The 15,201-nt window shown below is 36.4% G+C and overlaps 3 protein-coding genes and 1 non-coding gene across 4 annotated transcripts; 2 read left to right on the top strand and 2 right to left on the bottom strand.

Moving 5' to 3' along the window:
* Positions 1-1,769: 1,769 nt before the first annotated feature.
* On the top strand, positions 1,770-4,247 carry LOC121252655 (protein FEZ-like). The gene is made up of 3 exons (XM_041152386.1): positions 1,770-2,515; positions 2,997-3,295; positions 3,389-4,247. Exons 1-3 carry the CDS (start codon positions 2,332-2,334, stop codon positions 4,091-4,093), a joined length of 1,188 nt encoding a protein of 395 aa, XP_041008320.1. The 5' UTR covers positions 1,770-2,331; the 3' UTR covers positions 4,094-4,247.
* A 1,256-nt stretch (positions 4,248-5,503) lies between these two features.
* Positions 5,504-5,584, top strand: TRNAL-CAG. Its single transcript has one exon. It is a non-coding gene; the product is annotated as a tRNA-Leu (tRNA).
* A 686-nt stretch (positions 5,585-6,270) lies between these two features.
* On the bottom strand, positions 6,271-7,946 carry LOC121252653 (60S ribosomal protein L34). The gene is made up of 4 exons (XM_041152383.1): positions 7,788-7,946; positions 7,587-7,666; positions 6,686-6,795; positions 6,271-6,595 (listed from the first exon to the last, which is right to left on the bottom strand). The coding sequence occupies exons 1-4, from the start codon at positions 7,864-7,866 to the stop codon at positions 6,502-6,504; spliced, it is 363 nt and encodes a 120-aa protein (XP_041008317.1). The 5' UTR covers positions 7,867-7,946; the 3' UTR covers positions 6,271-6,501.
* Positions 7,947-8,652: 706 nt separating this feature from the next.
* LOC121252652 lies at positions 8,653-12,929 on the bottom strand. The gene is made up of 5 exons (XM_041152382.1): positions 12,352-12,929; positions 10,901-12,266; positions 9,494-9,907; positions 9,091-9,296; positions 8,653-8,996 (listed from the first exon to the last, which is right to left on the bottom strand). Exons 2-5 carry the CDS (start codon positions 11,718-11,720, stop codon positions 8,745-8,747), a joined length of 1,692 nt encoding a protein of 563 aa, XP_041008316.1. The 5' UTR covers positions 11,721-12,266; positions 12,352-12,929; the 3' UTR covers positions 8,653-8,744.
* Positions 12,930-15,201: the final 2,272 nt, after the last annotated feature.

Here is a 15,201-nt window from a genome sequence, read left to right as displayed (position 1 = left end):
TAAAAAAGAAAGAAAAACAATGTTTCTCTGTAGCTCTAATTTAGAAAAAAATAATTAATAGAAAAAATAATTTTTTAAAATTATTATTATTATTATTATTATTATTATTTTAACTAATAGATGGATAATCTAATGTAGGAATAAGTTTTAAGTGGAATAGTCAAATGTAAAATCATGTAATATTATGTAAATTTTGTATTTACATTTGCATAATCCAATGAGGATGTGACTCGAACATCTTCGCCTATTTCTTTAGGAATTTTGAGCTCGAATTGATAGTCAAATCCAATTGTGCTTAATTTGCTTTTATTGATTTATCTATATTTATGTTTCGCCATTTTTACTTTAACCATTTAAGCATTTACTCAATTATAACAATATTCTCATATTTCATTACTTGTGAAAAATTTTGGACCTTTCATATTTTATAGTTTAAACTAAAAAATAAAATCCAAATCATTCTCTTCAATTAATTTTATCCAATTAAATACGAATTATTATGTTTACATTGTTGAAATCCAAAGCTTGTCAAAAGAAGGAAAAAAATTATGATATCGGATGGCAATATCGATCATTAGTCAAACATAACACATGATGAGTAGCTGATTTGTTGTTTTCTTACTGTTTGGTTATCTGTCTAATTTCAGCCTTGAGCAGTACTGTTTGCCTAATCTTACCATTACATCCAGTATACCTAATATACCTCGGAATGTAAACTCTAGATTCATTTCCAAAAGAATGCCTTTTACTTTTTTTTTTTTTTAAATAATTCTAAAAGAACCCTAGGCTTGAGTTGATATGTAAATAGTAGTGTTTTGTAAGTTTTATTAAAATATGTTTAAATGTAAATACGTTGAGAGATGAATTTAATTTTTTTGTAAAAAGTTAAAAAAATAGTAAATTTAATTAATAATTAGTTTAAGGTAAGTTGAGATAGGATTTCTAACCAAACGCAGCCGTCTCATTCCAGGAATCTTCAATGATCCAAAACATCCAATCTGACATGTCACGTGTTCATAATGTGGCAGAGAGTCGAGACAATGAAAGGGAACAGGAGCTCAGAGGAGAGAACATTGGAATAGAAATGGCATTTTTTAGAATCCACGACATAAATTTTATAAAAATAATGGTAGAGCCACTTGTGGGGGCTCCGCTGGATTTTAGCATGTGCTTTTTATGTATTTTTTTTATTTCTTTTTTTTTATATAGATTTTTTTAATAATTTTAAATATTTTATAAAAATAAAAAAAAAATTATAATCTCGTTAAAAAATACTTTCTTAATCACGAAGTAAAATAAAAAATCATAAAAAAAATTTTATTTTACTTTGTAATTAAGGAAATATTTTTTAATAATTTTTTTTTACTTTATAATTAAAGAAGTACTTTTTAATGACATTCTAAATTTATTTATTTTTTAAATATTTAAAAGTATTAAAAATTTTATGTAAAAAATAACTTTAAAAAATATACATAAAAAAACATATACTAGAGCCAACGGGAGCCCAAGCGATAGCTATAGCATTGTCCATTTTATAATTTCCTCAATGAATTTTGCTAGAATCTCAAGAGTGAGCATACCTTCAGCTGTAACTACGTTTTCCTTAGTTATAATAAACATGGGATTCCGTTCTTATACCTTTTAGCTTTCTTATATTGGAAGTTGATCCATCCTATTGTTTACAAAAATCAAAAAAGTTATTAGTATATGTCATAGGAAATCTGCCTTGTCGTCTTCGATTTTCCGGAAGATTAAATGGAGACGTTTCTGTGATAAATGAAGACGAGGAAGGAAGTCTGAAAACAATTTTGGTTTTTAATATTCATGAAAGCTGCTGATTTAATAGTCCTCGAGATCCTTAATTTGGATTTAAAACCACCCTCTTTCCCACTCCCCATATATGGAGTTCAAGTGAGAACTTCGATTAACAAGTCCATTTGCTTAACTTGGGTTCCTTTCTGGCTGTTGCTTAAAGGATCCAATTAGCTTAAGCTTTTTCTCGGTAAATCATAGAGATTTTTCGTGGAAAAATACACTTTGCATTAGTCACCCTGAAAGGGCGGCCAAAGCTTCGGAAGCAGACCCCTTTTCAGGAAGCATAAATGGCTTTGAACTAAGTGAACTTTAGTTCTCCTTTGTGCTCATAATTTAGTACTGCCTCAAAGCTTGAGCTGTTACACTGTTTGCATTAATAGTACAAAGCCTGCTTTTGGTTTGCATTTCAGCAGAAGCGATAAAGACCAATTTCAATGTTTGGGTCAATCAGAATCTAGTGCATATTTCGCGTTTTAAATTTCGTCAAGATTTTTGTGTTTTGTTAAAGGAGAGGAAATGGATGAGACGAACGATATTGTGGATAAGGTTGATGATGTGATGTTGCCGGGTTTTCGTTTTCATCCCACAGACGAGGAACTTGTTGGGTTCTATCTCAAGACAAAGATTCAGAGGCGACCTCTTCCAATTGAGCTAATTAAGCAAGTAGATATCTACAAGTACGATCCGTGGGATCTTCCAAGTAAGATATATAGTTCATCCCCGCTCCATGATATCTTTGTCTGACTGGTTTATGTTGGTTGGGTTAGGTAACTTAGGTTGCAAGCATGAAGTTTTTCTTCTGTTCATTGTTTTCTTCTCTTGTTTTAGATGCCTAGCGACATGAGTACATGGCAAATTTCCTTCATTTTCTTTTCCTAGAATATTATATTTTGCTGTTGCAGTTAAGTTGTTTCTGTAGCTATGAAGTGTAAAATCAGTCCCATGTCATGTTCAGAAAAGCATACAAAAGTTCAACATTTGTTAATGAACTTTGCACGACTGTCTACTACCATATTCTTGAAAAGTATATTTTGAGTTCTGCGATGTTGTCCTTCTTCCTGAAACCTTTTGAGGATAAACTTTCAGAAGCCTTGATTCTTTATTCACATTGTGGTTAGTACTGATGATTAGTAAACTTCATGAGTAACTCATCATGTCTAATTTTATGTTTCCTTCAAAAGAGCTGGCGGCTACTGGGGAGAAAGAGTGGTATTTCTACTGTCCAAGGGACCGTAAATACAGGAACAGTGCACGGCCAAATCGAGTTACTGGAGCAGGGTTCTGGAAGGCCACCGGAACTGACCGGCCTATTTACTCCTCTGAGGGCACCAAATGCATCGGTTTGAAGAAGTCACTCGTCTTCTACAGGGGCAGAGCAGCCAAGGGGATCAAAACCGATTGGATGATGCATGAATTTCGGCTACCTTCTCTCTCAGAATCAGAACCACCCAAGTTCTTAGACAAAAACATAACTGCAAATGTAAGTGCTACGTAATTCTCCATTTCCAACTATTTCTTCACTGAGTTTTACATCTTGTACACTAAAGTCCTTGTTTTCTCATTGGAGAAACAGGATTCATGGGCAATCTGCAGGATATTTAAGAAAACGAACTCCATGGCTCAAAGGGCTCTTTCTCATTCTTGGGTATCTTCACTACCAGAAACTTTGGCAACTGATATGCTCACTCAGGGTACACACTACAGTCAGTTCAGATCAGAGAACATCTCTAATTGCACGACTGAAACTGGGCCGGCCATGCAGTTTTGCACTAACGATGACTTGCCGCAAACCTCTGCTGCCTGTTTCTCTACTTTAGACATTCTTTCTTATAAGCCCATTAATCATACGGTCTCTAGGCCTCCTCTATTCCATGTTTCTAATGGAGAACTTCCCAGTGGCTTCCCGTTCTCACCACTCGATGTGTCAGGACCCACCAAGTGTACAGTTGATTCAACTTCCATGCTTTTGAATTCTCCCTTAGGTGATCTGACTAATGCCTCTGGGACTTTAGATTTTGAAGGGCCAGAACAGCAGTTCAGTGGCTTCTCACTCGGTTTGCATCAGGAGATGCAAGGCAACATGGGCGCAGGAGAAGATCATGAGGCAGGCCTCGGGAAGAACCCAGATGCAGCCCACAATAACCAGTGGGGAACGGTCCAATCAATTGGATTTCCCTTCAGTTTGCCTTCAAATGATGATTGGAAGCCTAATCTGCCATGGGATTCGCCACCTTGTCCTAGTCTTGAGATGTCCACTAACCATTCCACAAATGAATGATATACTAAGGAAAAAACAAAATAAAACTTTGGAGACCATATTATAGCTAGGGAGAATTATGTTGCCATTAAAGAAGGTCACTCTGTTTACCATGTGATTGTACAGTTCCATATATTCCATTTATACATTTTAAGTTGTGTTGTTTCTTTGATCATTTTCTTTCTTTTTCTTCTTTTTCATTGGTCATACGCAGAGTTTGCACTTGCAGTTTTTTCCTTTTTCTAAAGCATCCACAGAATGGCATATAGCATGTAAAATCACCAAGATGTGTACAACCATCGAAAGGAATAATCAGAGGTTTGACGGAAATTAAGACTAAAAGTATTGCACAAACACGGGTACAAAGAGAAGTTAATCAATTTAAAAACGGCTAAGGAAATGTTCAAACACGGAATCGCCACCGACCTCGAGCCAGCCAAAAATGAAGGAAAATGTGCCCTTCGAGAAGCTGGGTCAGGGGACGTATTAAGGTTGAATAACTTGACTGGGCATTCTAGATAATAGAAGTGCATAATTCTATACACCTTATAGTCATCAGTCTAAAAATCAGTATCAAATCCAAAATCATAACAGTGTTAAGATCCAACCATAAGATCCAAAAGTCTTAAGACCGTTGGATACTAATTTAATTAAACATTTAACACTCAATATCATAATATTCTACTATGCTTTCAAATCTGCATCTACGGCAGTCCATTCTATCGACACTGACCCGATGGTAGCTTTCTCTCTTTTGGTTGCTTCACTCATCTATCCATATTCAAAGATTTAACACTATACTCATACATAGTACCAATATATTTTAATCCAGTCTATAGGTCGCCTCCTTTGTGCCTGAACTCGTGACGTGGTCCCTGCTCTAATACTAATTGTTAAAGACCCAATCATTGCTCCAAAAGTCCTAAAATTGTTGGATACTAATTTGATTAAACATTTAACCTTCAGGATTATAACAAAGAGTGAGGGGCAAATCAAGTGACAGTGGATCATGAGGAGCTATGTTCTTTGGTCGTCAGGTTCTATGACCATCTTTAAGTTTGTTTGAATTTCAAGACCTACAATTGAGCATTTAGGGCTTGTTTGGATTAAAAATTTATCTCATCTTATCTAATTATTATAATTTTTTCAAATTTTCAAATAAAAAAAATATAATAAACAATTCAACTTTTTCAAATCTCAAAACAAATATAATATTAAAAAATCATATTCTAATAATATTTTATTCAAATTTCAACTCTCATTTTAACAAGTTAACTCATTGTCCAAAAGATGTTATTCGGAAGACTTGTAATAGATTTTGTAGTATTCAGTTCATGTTTTTCTGTCTAAACCTTAGAATTTGAATATTTATGCCTTCGATACTAGACGTGTTTATTGATAATAATTAAAATTGCTGATCTCAGTAACAGAGTCAAGATGGCCGAGTTGGTCTAAGGCGCCAGTTTCAGGTACTGGTCCGAAAGGGCATGGGTTCGAATCCCATTCTTGACATTCTTTTAATTAGGAACTCGATTCTTTCTTTAGATTTATGTCCCTCCTCTTCTGGAAAATCTTCTTGCCAGTTCCCAGACATGTGAAACGGTGAGAATTAAAGATAGGAATGAATTTTGTGAGTCAAAAAATCTTTTTCTTCTCTTAAAATTTTTCTTCTTTTGTTTTTCTTTTCAATAAAAAAATTGATTCGAGCACCAAATTGCGCATGTAAAGCATTCAGACACGCAATTTGGTGTGCCTAACCATTTGTAACTAGAAGTCAATTTGATAGGGGTTCTATATTAGTCAAATCATTTCTTCACATCAATCTCCCTACAGTTCTCGTTTTCTGTTTGGTAAAGTTATTAAAGGTAAATCTAACACAAATTGGCAATGAAGAGCTCCCATTACAGAAGGTACGCCACTAAGCTATGTTTGAATGTTGAGGGTTGAGGTGATCTAGATAATCTCACTGACCAAACACAGCTTAGCAATGGATTACTAGCTACATTTTCCTTGTGCCTTTTTGTTTATTTTTTCCTTCCAAATCTTGAACTCCCTCTGCAGCACAACTTCATCTTATCTGCTAACATGGCAATATTCGATCGACACCGTCAATCCAGAGCAACAAGTTTATAAATTCCAATGTGGTGCAACAATGAGGGGCAACAAATAGAAATACATCTCAAATTCAGAAATTAAAGTAGACAAATAAACCATAGGGCCATGTCATTAAAGAGCAAGTTCTCATAAAACAGTACCACATAAATGATTTGTCATCAGATTGAAGAAAGAAGTAACAACGGAGTCAAGTATCAAACAAAGACTAAAAACCATTCAACACTTCATCGACACCAACCTAATTCAAAATTTCTCTCGACTCTGAAGCCTATTTCATTCACTCAAATTTCTTTTTTATTTATTTCCCACTTGTTTCAGCTCTTAGATGCTTGTTTTTCCTTCGTCTTCTGGATTTTCAACACCTTCTTCACAATCTTCTGCTCTTCCACCAAGAAGGCTCGAATTATCCTACAAAAGCAAATAAATTCTCTAGGAACATGCTCTAATCACTTTCAAGAAGAAAAAAAACCTTTTAAGTGCCAGTTCAAGGTAAAATACCTCTCCCTAACAGCACCTCCAGAAAGTACACCACCATAGGCCCGATTCACAGTCCTTCGGTTCCTTGACAATCGAGACCTCTTGTACTCAGCAGGTCTCAGGTGAGGAATCTGAAAGAGAGAACAATTGTACAAGATTTAATTTAATCATAGATATAATCAACGTAATTTTTACCGAGGATATGAAGATTATAAAATTCAGAAGGTGCAGAGATAAATGTGACATAGAAAGAATCATCTGAAGATTGAAGACATAATAAAATTCTCTAACAGAAATATACAGGAGAGAGAGAGAGGGGGGGGGGGCACTGCTTAAGTAAAGATCTAAAAAGAACTATTTGACTTTTTCATTAATCACATATAAACTTGTATAGTGTATCATGGTTTATGATGTTTGCATACCACTATAACAATCCAGATCCCCACAATAACTAATAAATTTGCATCCTTCACTATCACTGACATAGACAAACATTTCACACACATAATGTAAGAGATTAGTTTCAAAAAATTACAAAAGAAAATGGAGGAACAATGAGCACGTTCAGAACAATGCATTCACGGATTATCACATACATCAGAGAATTGTAAATATATCCAAGCCAAACCCATTTTTTAACGAAGCAGTAGCTACAACTAATATCAGAGATTCAGAACACCCAGCCGCATATCTAACCATCTAAAAGTAATCACAACTCTCCTCCCCTCAGCAAAACATCACCGTAATTGCAAATATTCACAAACAGCAATATGTGCGTATTTACGACATCGAAAAGACATTTGCCAAATGTACTTTCACAAATTGCCACATTATGCATAGACTCGAGACTCCAAGAATCAAGATGAGTTCAGCAAGCTCAATTAAACAAATAGAAGCTATATCAACCACAAACGTTACATACCCCTTGGATTCTCTTTCCAGTGACAGGGCACTTGGGGCCACTTGCCCTCTTCTTGGTGCTCTGATACACCAACTTCCCACCTTAAACCGACGAAAAACCGCAAACCCATATCAAAAGATTAAAAATTTCAATTCTAAAAGGGAAAAAAAAAAAACACAGATCTTAAGAGAAACAATTCGGGGCAGAGTGAAATGGTTTTACCGGGGGTCTTGACGACCCGGTGCTGGTTGGACTTAGTGGCGTAGCTGTGGCGCTTGCGATACGTGAGCCGCTGCACCATTTTCAGGCACTGTTTGTGCGAGACGCTGCGGCTGTGTACCTGGTCTGTGCAACGAAAGGCCAAAAGGGCTCGATATAATGAAGGAAGCGTATAAATAGGGTTTGGGAACTACGAAGCCCTAGATCTGACGGTTCTGTTGAGTTTGGGCTATTGACGGCTGGGATCATGTGAAATGTTAAGGGGAGCGGAAAAAGTTTCCAAATTTGTAAAATGGACCAAACACGCCCTTATTTTCACATTTTTATAGTTTTTCTTCCACCCAAACATTTTTATTTTCCCTTGCCAAAAATATTATTTTTACGCATGAATCACTCAACATCGATTGTGCTGCCGCTGGGTAGGGTAATGGAAAATTTAATACCTTCTTGGTATATTTTCAGGTAGAAAATTTTCTAAAATCCAAGAAAATCTCTGCTCTCTCTATATCTAGTTGTGACAATTTCTCGTTACTTTTTTTTATTTGTTTTCCCTTTTACCCACATCCAAAACTTAAAAGGACAATCTATATTGGGAAATACTTCAACTCAAAATCAGAAGTTGAGTTCTTCATGTCCCTAAATTCTTCTTCATCACCATCATGATTATTGTTGTGATTAAACTCAGAGAAATAACGGACAAAAGACGCGAAATTGGCAGGTCATAGTGGGGGCCTCAGCTTGTTTCACGCAGCAGGGCTGAAGTTTTTCCCCTCTGAACCCACATCTTTGTTCTACCATGGATTGCTCTTTTTGCAGAATTTATAACGGAAGCAATAGCAACTGGATAAATAAATCAGAGCTCCTGCTCTTGAAGTGAACGATGGCAAGAACTTTGCCAAAATTGTTATTGGAGATTATCTCTATTTATGTACATGTAAGTGCCCGACAAAGCTAATACTTTCAACATGGAAAGAGCAAGAAGGTTGGTTCTATGCTCATCTTTCGGTTCACAAAACTAATCTGACTTAATTTACAGCGACACCAACCTAGTTGGTCTGTTGTTATCCTAGACATGTTCAAGACCCTCGACACAAGTTTCATGTCAACCTGAGAGAAGAAGAAATGGTGATCTATGCCGTCTTCTTGATGCTTTTGGAACTTCTTTAATATGCAGCTTCCACTCTTCAACATGTCCCTGAGCTTCTTCTCTTTCTGAATTCCCAATTTATAAAAAAAATTAGAAAAGAGAATGAGCATTTGCGGTTTGACAAAATAAACAAGTAGAAGATGGGTGAAGAAGCTAAACCTTTTGAAGATCAGTTCGAACTTCCTTCAAAAGCACTGAATCTGCAGGGTCTTGGAGCTCAACCTGAGTGTCCCTTCGACTGCTTGCATCTTTATCAGCTCGGATGAATTTCCAAATGATTCTCATCGATTCTTCCAATATCTCTATAACAATGTCAATTGTAATTGCACCATCATCTCTCCCTCTTCTTTCTTTCTTTCTGTCCCCTGTAAGTTTATGCCGGTTTAGTTTTTCTGGCTCCACTAAGTCAAGATATAAGCAGTTAAAAGGGTGCTTATGGCCCCCATCAAGATCAAATGGGACCAACCATCAAAGATGAGGGGCAAGCAACTACCAATTTGTACTTCAATATCTCACAATAAACAAAACTTATAAAAAATCTCATTGTTTCAAGCGTTCTCACCTCTTATCACTGGTACTTGAAGAAGATTACGCATAAGACATCGATTCTTGACATAATTCTCAACCCTTGGCCCTTGAAAATGTTCATTTTCTATCAATCTTTGCAAAAGCACTTGAAACTGTTGAAATTCACCCGCAACTTCGTTGTACGGGTGTAGTCCATACGGGTCAGACTCCCCTAATTCTAAGGCCTTCTCATATTGCCAGTGAAGAATTTCCCAAGAAAGGCACAACTGCCCAACATAAACAACTTCCAAATCACCATGCAAGTCTCTAATGAACTTCATCATTGGATCAGATTCTGACTTTTTGTGTTTGCGAAGCCAAAGGTTTTGTGAAAGAATGGATGTGATTGCTGGAGCTGAGGATTTGCGGCTTGGAAACGATTGAAGTGGGTCCTTTGACCCCAGAAAACCTATAAAAACATCATGAGTGATGAGACACATGATATGTGGATCCTTCACACGAGAACTAAAATAATATTCTGATAATAGGGCAACAATGCATTGAGCATAACCCAAAAGTCACTTTGATCAAGTGGTTATAATATAAACATCTCATGCACATAGCTTTACCCAGCTTCTCCGGCATTTTAAGACTAGTTTATTCGTAAAAGAAATCAACTCAGAAGAAGGGTTGGTGGAGCATTACAGTCAGTGTTAGATGTATTATATATGGGGCAAGGGAAAAAATTAGAATTAGGTAGTTTCATTCATTCCAAAATAAGATCGTCCATTAAATGAAATGGTGGTGCTAAGGCCCAAGTTGAAAGTTCAGCTGGCTAGATCTTACTGGAGGCCGTGGATGTGCGAACCTTTAACAAACCATTGTTTTTGGATTCAAGCATAAAGAAAATTGCGGTAGTTCTATATGCATACGCGGTAGTTCTATATGCATACACGTTTAGAATGTTTTCAAATAGAATATATAAACAGCTTAAAGAGAAAGGGGCTGCTCCTCGTATGACACTAATTTCAAAAGTACAGAAAATTCAACTGCCGGGAGGAATTCCTTGAATTATTCATATACAAGCTTCTGCACGCACATTTCTTTCAATTTCAAAGAAAAAGATAGGAAAAAAAAAACAGAAAATTCCCCAGAAAAGAATATTAATGTAGTAGGTGACATAAATCTCTCTAATACTTGGTTGGGATCCGAGAAAATTCATCATTCCCCCATGCCCATCTAACCAGATTTAGTGGGTCCTTGTCGGCAACTTAATAAATTGACAGAGTTGTGTGAATCATGTCAATTAATTACTTGAATGTTTTACTTTATTGTGGATAGGCTTTACCAACAAATATTTTATGAAAAGTTTTTGTTCATGATTATCAAAAAAATGTGAAGTTCATCAAGAAGATCAAAAGTAAAATTACAAGAAATGCTGTAATGGGAAAAGGTGACTGACCTATCGCATACATCTTCTGGTAATTCAAGATATCGAATTTCCGCATTCGTTCTCTGTAACTCTTGTAGAACTTGTAAAGCTCACCCATTCGATCTCCATGCTGGAACTTCTCGTCAATCTTCCAAGGCCTTAAATCCTCGATTATCTTTGGACACTCGGAATCCTCGAGAATGGTGGGAAGGCCTGTTGCTCTGACTTTTTTCAGCTCCATCCTCAGCTGCTCTATCAAATCTTGATGTTCCCACAAGGTTTCTAATCCATTTGGATCCTCAGAATCCCACTCCGATGAACTGTTTAAATTGGGTTTTTCTCCCATTTGTTTTCCTTCTTTGCCACCAAAATCTTCATCCTTGGAACTACTTTCGCTATTAACTGAATTCTGCATATCAGACTCTTCTAGCTTTCGCAGTTCTTCCAGGATATCATTATCTTCACCTTCAAAGTTTTCTGGACCATAGCCAGTATTCAAGTTCTGCGAGTTCATGTCCTCCAAGTCCAAGTCTTCCTCAGTTAAAACTGCATCCCCTCCTCCGTGCGTATCCTCGAAATCTTTCTCTGACATAAAAAAATGGCTGGTCAAAGCAACTAATTGACTCATAGCTAAACTTGAATCAACAGAGTCCAAGTCAGAATCTGAAGCAATGTCTTCCTTTTCTGAAAGAAGCTTATCTTCGACCCAAAAATCATTCCTCGACTCCTCCAATTGTTCTCTCCTAGAATGAGAATTATCAGCAGACGTCGAACCCTCTAGCTTCTCAGACACCACGGGGGTCTCAGAAACTTTTTCATGAACAGTTTCTTCTAATGAATTTTGCTGCATAGAATCGTTTTCGGGACTCGCGCTACTTTTAATCGAATGATTAGTGGAAACGGCATAGAACTCTTTGACTGTAAAGCTTACAGCTTTGGGTTCCTCCAAGAAGTGGCTAAAACACTTCCCGGACAAGAACTTATATTTATTGGTGTTTGTAGGGGAGCGGTACCATCTAAACCAAGGGACTCACTATTCCCTTTATCCAATCTACTGATTTCTTCATAAGTCGGAAACCGGAATTTGAACTCACCCTTTGGGGTTTCCGACTCTATTGCATCCAAACCATCGTGCCCAGCGTCTCTGCTAGCAAAAATTTCAGAATACGCTAGTTTGACCTCCGCTTCTGGTCCCGTATGATTCGAATAAATTCGGTTGCTTTCCTGGAAACCAGTGCTTGAGTAATCCGGATATTCCGATGCAAAAGTTTCATACCCTGCACCCCCATGTCTAAAAACTCCGGAATATGCTACCTCAGACTCTGCTTTTGGCTCATTACATTTGGAATTAGATTGATTGCTTTTTTGCGAACATATTCCTTCAGTTCTTTTGTCTCTGTAAAATAAGGAAAACAGAATCATTCGTTGAATATTAAGAATTATAAGCATATGTTGGAAGTCAAAAGAAGTTTTTAAAATACCTGTGGAAGACTCTGTTCAGGAAACCAAACAGAGTACGGCAAAGGCTGGAAACAGAGGCCAAGAGAAAGCCAGCAAAGAGAACTACCTTTGGATAGAAAACCCCTTTTACAGAATCCATATTGTACAAATAAAAGTGGGTTTTGGGCACAAACTCCATAAGGCTACCCATGAAATAGAACCATCAATCTCTGTATTCATTTTGAAGCAATACGCAGAAGAAAACAGAGAAAGTCATGGAAACTCTGATTCCTGCTTTGAAATTTTCACTCAAAAAAAAGGACCCGTTACCAGTAAAATAGCACTAATTCAACCTGAGATTTCAGTTTTGCATGGATATCCGACTCGAAAGGAAGTTGAAGTTTGACCTAATTACAGAGAACCGGACGGAATTGACAGCGAAATGAGGGGGAGAAAAGTACATGTCAGCTACTGGGATTGAAGAAATCTTTTGGTTGCTTAGAGCCCTTGCATTTCTGAGGACCGTTATGTGATATAATACAGAAGAATCATCCGTTGGAGAGAGAGAACTGGGTTTAATTGAAAGTTTACGTCTTAATATACATATTCCTTTTTAGAGTTAAGGAGGTTGAAAATTCAGGTCGGTGTGTATTTATTGGTTGTGGGAAATTTCAGCTATGACTGTTTAGAGAGTGTGAAAATGGGCCAACCTACACAATAGCTGCGGTGGGTGGTGGGAAAGTATCCATGGCCATTAATCTTGCGTCGTAAATAATAAATATTGGTAAAAGTATAAAATAATTGTTTAATATTTTTATAATAATATTTATATAAATTCTAATATTTTGCGATTGAATAAAAATATTAAGTCATTTATTTGTAATTGGAGAGCACTCGAGAAAGAGGGTGAATCGATATAAAAGAGTTGGGTCATAAGATTTCTAACCAAATTTCGGAGTTGGAATTGCAAAACAATCAAAGTGCAAATTAGATTGATCAAATAAATGGCTTTATACGAAACACAACATATATTATATTTTTGAGGTATTATAATCTTCTTGACACCATGGTACTGATGAATCGATGATCTATCGATCTGAGACTCAATATCAATATGTAAGAGGCCATGGGAACTGGACTTCAGGGCCTCAGGCCCAAAAGGTGACCTCCAGCTCCAGCTGATCAAATTCCCAACGTAAATTTCAACGCAGCATTCTTGTTTGGGACATCCCGACATTTTCCAAGTCAATCAATGTCCATCAATGTTCACCAAGTAAATTTTGGTTTTAGGCAACCCATCCAAAATCCTATACATATATATATTATATATATATATATATATATGTGTATGTATGTATGTATGTATGTATGTATGAGTATTCACTTGTTCCGTGGATTCTAAACCAACTTATGAGATATATAAAATAAGTGGATTCTGAACCAACTTTTGAGGTATAAAAACAAAAAACACAGACAATTTCTCTCTAAAACCGCGTGGAAGAGATGGTCAGTCTGGCTCCTGAGAGAATAATAATATAAGTTTCAAAGGAAGAAATCGAAATTGGAGATTTCTTAGAGAATTATTTAAGGAATTTCATGTTCTAACTTCTTACTTTCCGGCCTCAAATATATCATGATCAGATGGAGACAAACGACGCTGCACATGCCAATCTGTGTCAACCTTTTCGTGCACGATGAAGACGAGGACCTGACCCAACAATTGCTGATAAAAAAGATAAAACAGAGCCAGCCCTATTCAAAACCTTCTTCCCTTCTAGATGTCCTGATCAGCAAATTGCCAAGGAATTGTTTCAACTTTCAAGGCCTTGTTATCTTTCTTGCATGGTCCTAAAAATATAGAGGAAATAATAACTGCTCTGGCCTTGTTATTTATTTATTTTTTTTTTATTTGAAGGAAAATTATTTTTATTCATTCATCAGAAAAACTTACATTCATAACCATATACATTTTGGGATGTCCCCATATCAAAATGACATCATAAACCAAAATATTGCATTTAGAGCTCCACCAGTATACTATTTTTTTTTTGTGATTGGTTTATACACTATTATTGTTACTCTCTACAGACAAACTTCCAATAGACAATACTCTCTGCTAAACAGAGACTCAATTTCACCTTTTATAAAAAGAGAGAACTCAACCTCTACATACAAATATCTGAGAGACGAACTCATTTTTTTTAAATTAATAATAAATAAACCAAAAAGGAAAGAAATAAGATAGATGTGAAAAATAACGGATTACAGTTCGGATCAATTCCAGTAGACTTTGAAATTTGTGATGATTTGTGAAGACAACACATTTGTGTCTTTTTAGCCACAAAGATCAGATCTGAAAGGTCTGACAGTGGCGAGTCCGGTGATCTGGAGGTTGAGAAGAGCTGTCATAGGGGTGACGCGTGAGGACCACGTGCAGATGTGGGCGGTACATGAAAACTATGCACGGTGATTTTCTTAAAACTATCACTTTACTCCAAACGATTTTCGACTTGTGAATCTACTTGTGTCGTGCATCTTTCGATGGTTCCTAAAAAACTATAGATTTGTATTTTTTGATTTTGAAGAAAGTAAAATAAAATTAAGAAAAAGAAATTTTGATAGACAAGATAGGTGAATGGATGAATGAGAGGGAGAGGGAGAGGGAGGACTGAGGAGGCTCCGCTCTGGCCTTCTTGTTGTTCCAAGCTTTCCACTTGCTTCAATATATATAACAGATACAAGGGGTGCACGTGCATTAGCATGCATGAAAGGTAAGATTTTAAGGAGAAGGTTTATTCCAGGCAGTGCTGCGGCTTTCGCAGTTGGAACTATATAGTAGATGTACTCGTTGTACTGGCTCGTTACTTATTTGAGAAGTGTTATAATCATAA

This window comes from Juglans microcarpa x Juglans regia, chromosome 2S (genome assembly GCF_004785595.1).
Source record: "Juglans microcarpa x Juglans regia isolate MS1-56 chromosome 2S, Jm3101_v1.0, whole genome shotgun sequence".
Classification (NCBI taxonomy): Eukaryota; Viridiplantae; Streptophyta; class Magnoliopsida; order Fagales; family Juglandaceae; genus Juglans; species Juglans microcarpa x Juglans regia.
This window is presented reverse-complemented; position numbering and strand designations above follow the sequence as displayed.

What these genes read in the sequence shown, in the direction of transcription:
- LOC121252653 (XM_041152383.1), bottom strand. Translation starts at nt 7,866, where the DNA reads ATGGTGCAGCGGCTCACGTATCGCAAGCGCCACAGCTACGCCACTAAG. An exon ending in CCGGGTCGTCAAGACCCCCG is followed by an intron (nt 7,667 to 7,787) that starts GTAAAACCATTT and finishes CGTCGGTTTAAG; the next exon opens with GTGGGAAGTTGGTGTATCAG. An exon ending in CTGGAAAGAGAATCCAAGGG is followed by an intron (nt 6,796 to 7,586) that starts GTATGTAACGTT and finishes TCTCTCTTTCAG; the next exon opens with ATTCCTCACCTGAGACCTGC.
- LOC121252655 (XM_041152386.1), top strand. Translation starts at nt 2,332, where the DNA reads ATGGATGAGACGAACGATATTGTGGATAAGGTTGATGATGTGATGTTG. An exon ending in CGATCCGTGGGATCTTCCAA is followed by an intron (nt 2,516 to 2,996) that starts GTAAGATATATA and finishes TTCCTTCAAAAG; the next exon opens with AGCTGGCGGCTACTGGGGAG. An exon ending in ACAAAAACATAACTGCAAAT is followed by an intron (nt 3,296 to 3,388) that starts GTAAGTGCTACG and finishes TTGGAGAAACAG; the next exon opens with GATTCATGGGCAATCTGCAG.
- LOC121252652 (XM_041152382.1), bottom strand. Translation starts at nt 11,720, where the DNA reads ATGCAGCAAAATTCATTAGAAGAAACTGTTCATGAAAAAGTTTCTGAG. An exon ending in CCAGAAGATGTATGCGATAG is followed by an intron (nt 9,908 to 10,900) that starts GTCAGTCACCTT and finishes ATGTTTTTATAG; the next exon opens with GTTTTCTGGGGTCAAAGGAC. An exon ending in TCAAGTACCAGTGATAAGAG is followed by an intron (nt 9,297 to 9,493) that starts GTGAGAACGCTT and finishes ATAAACTTACAG; the next exon opens with GGGACAGAAAGAAAGAAAGA.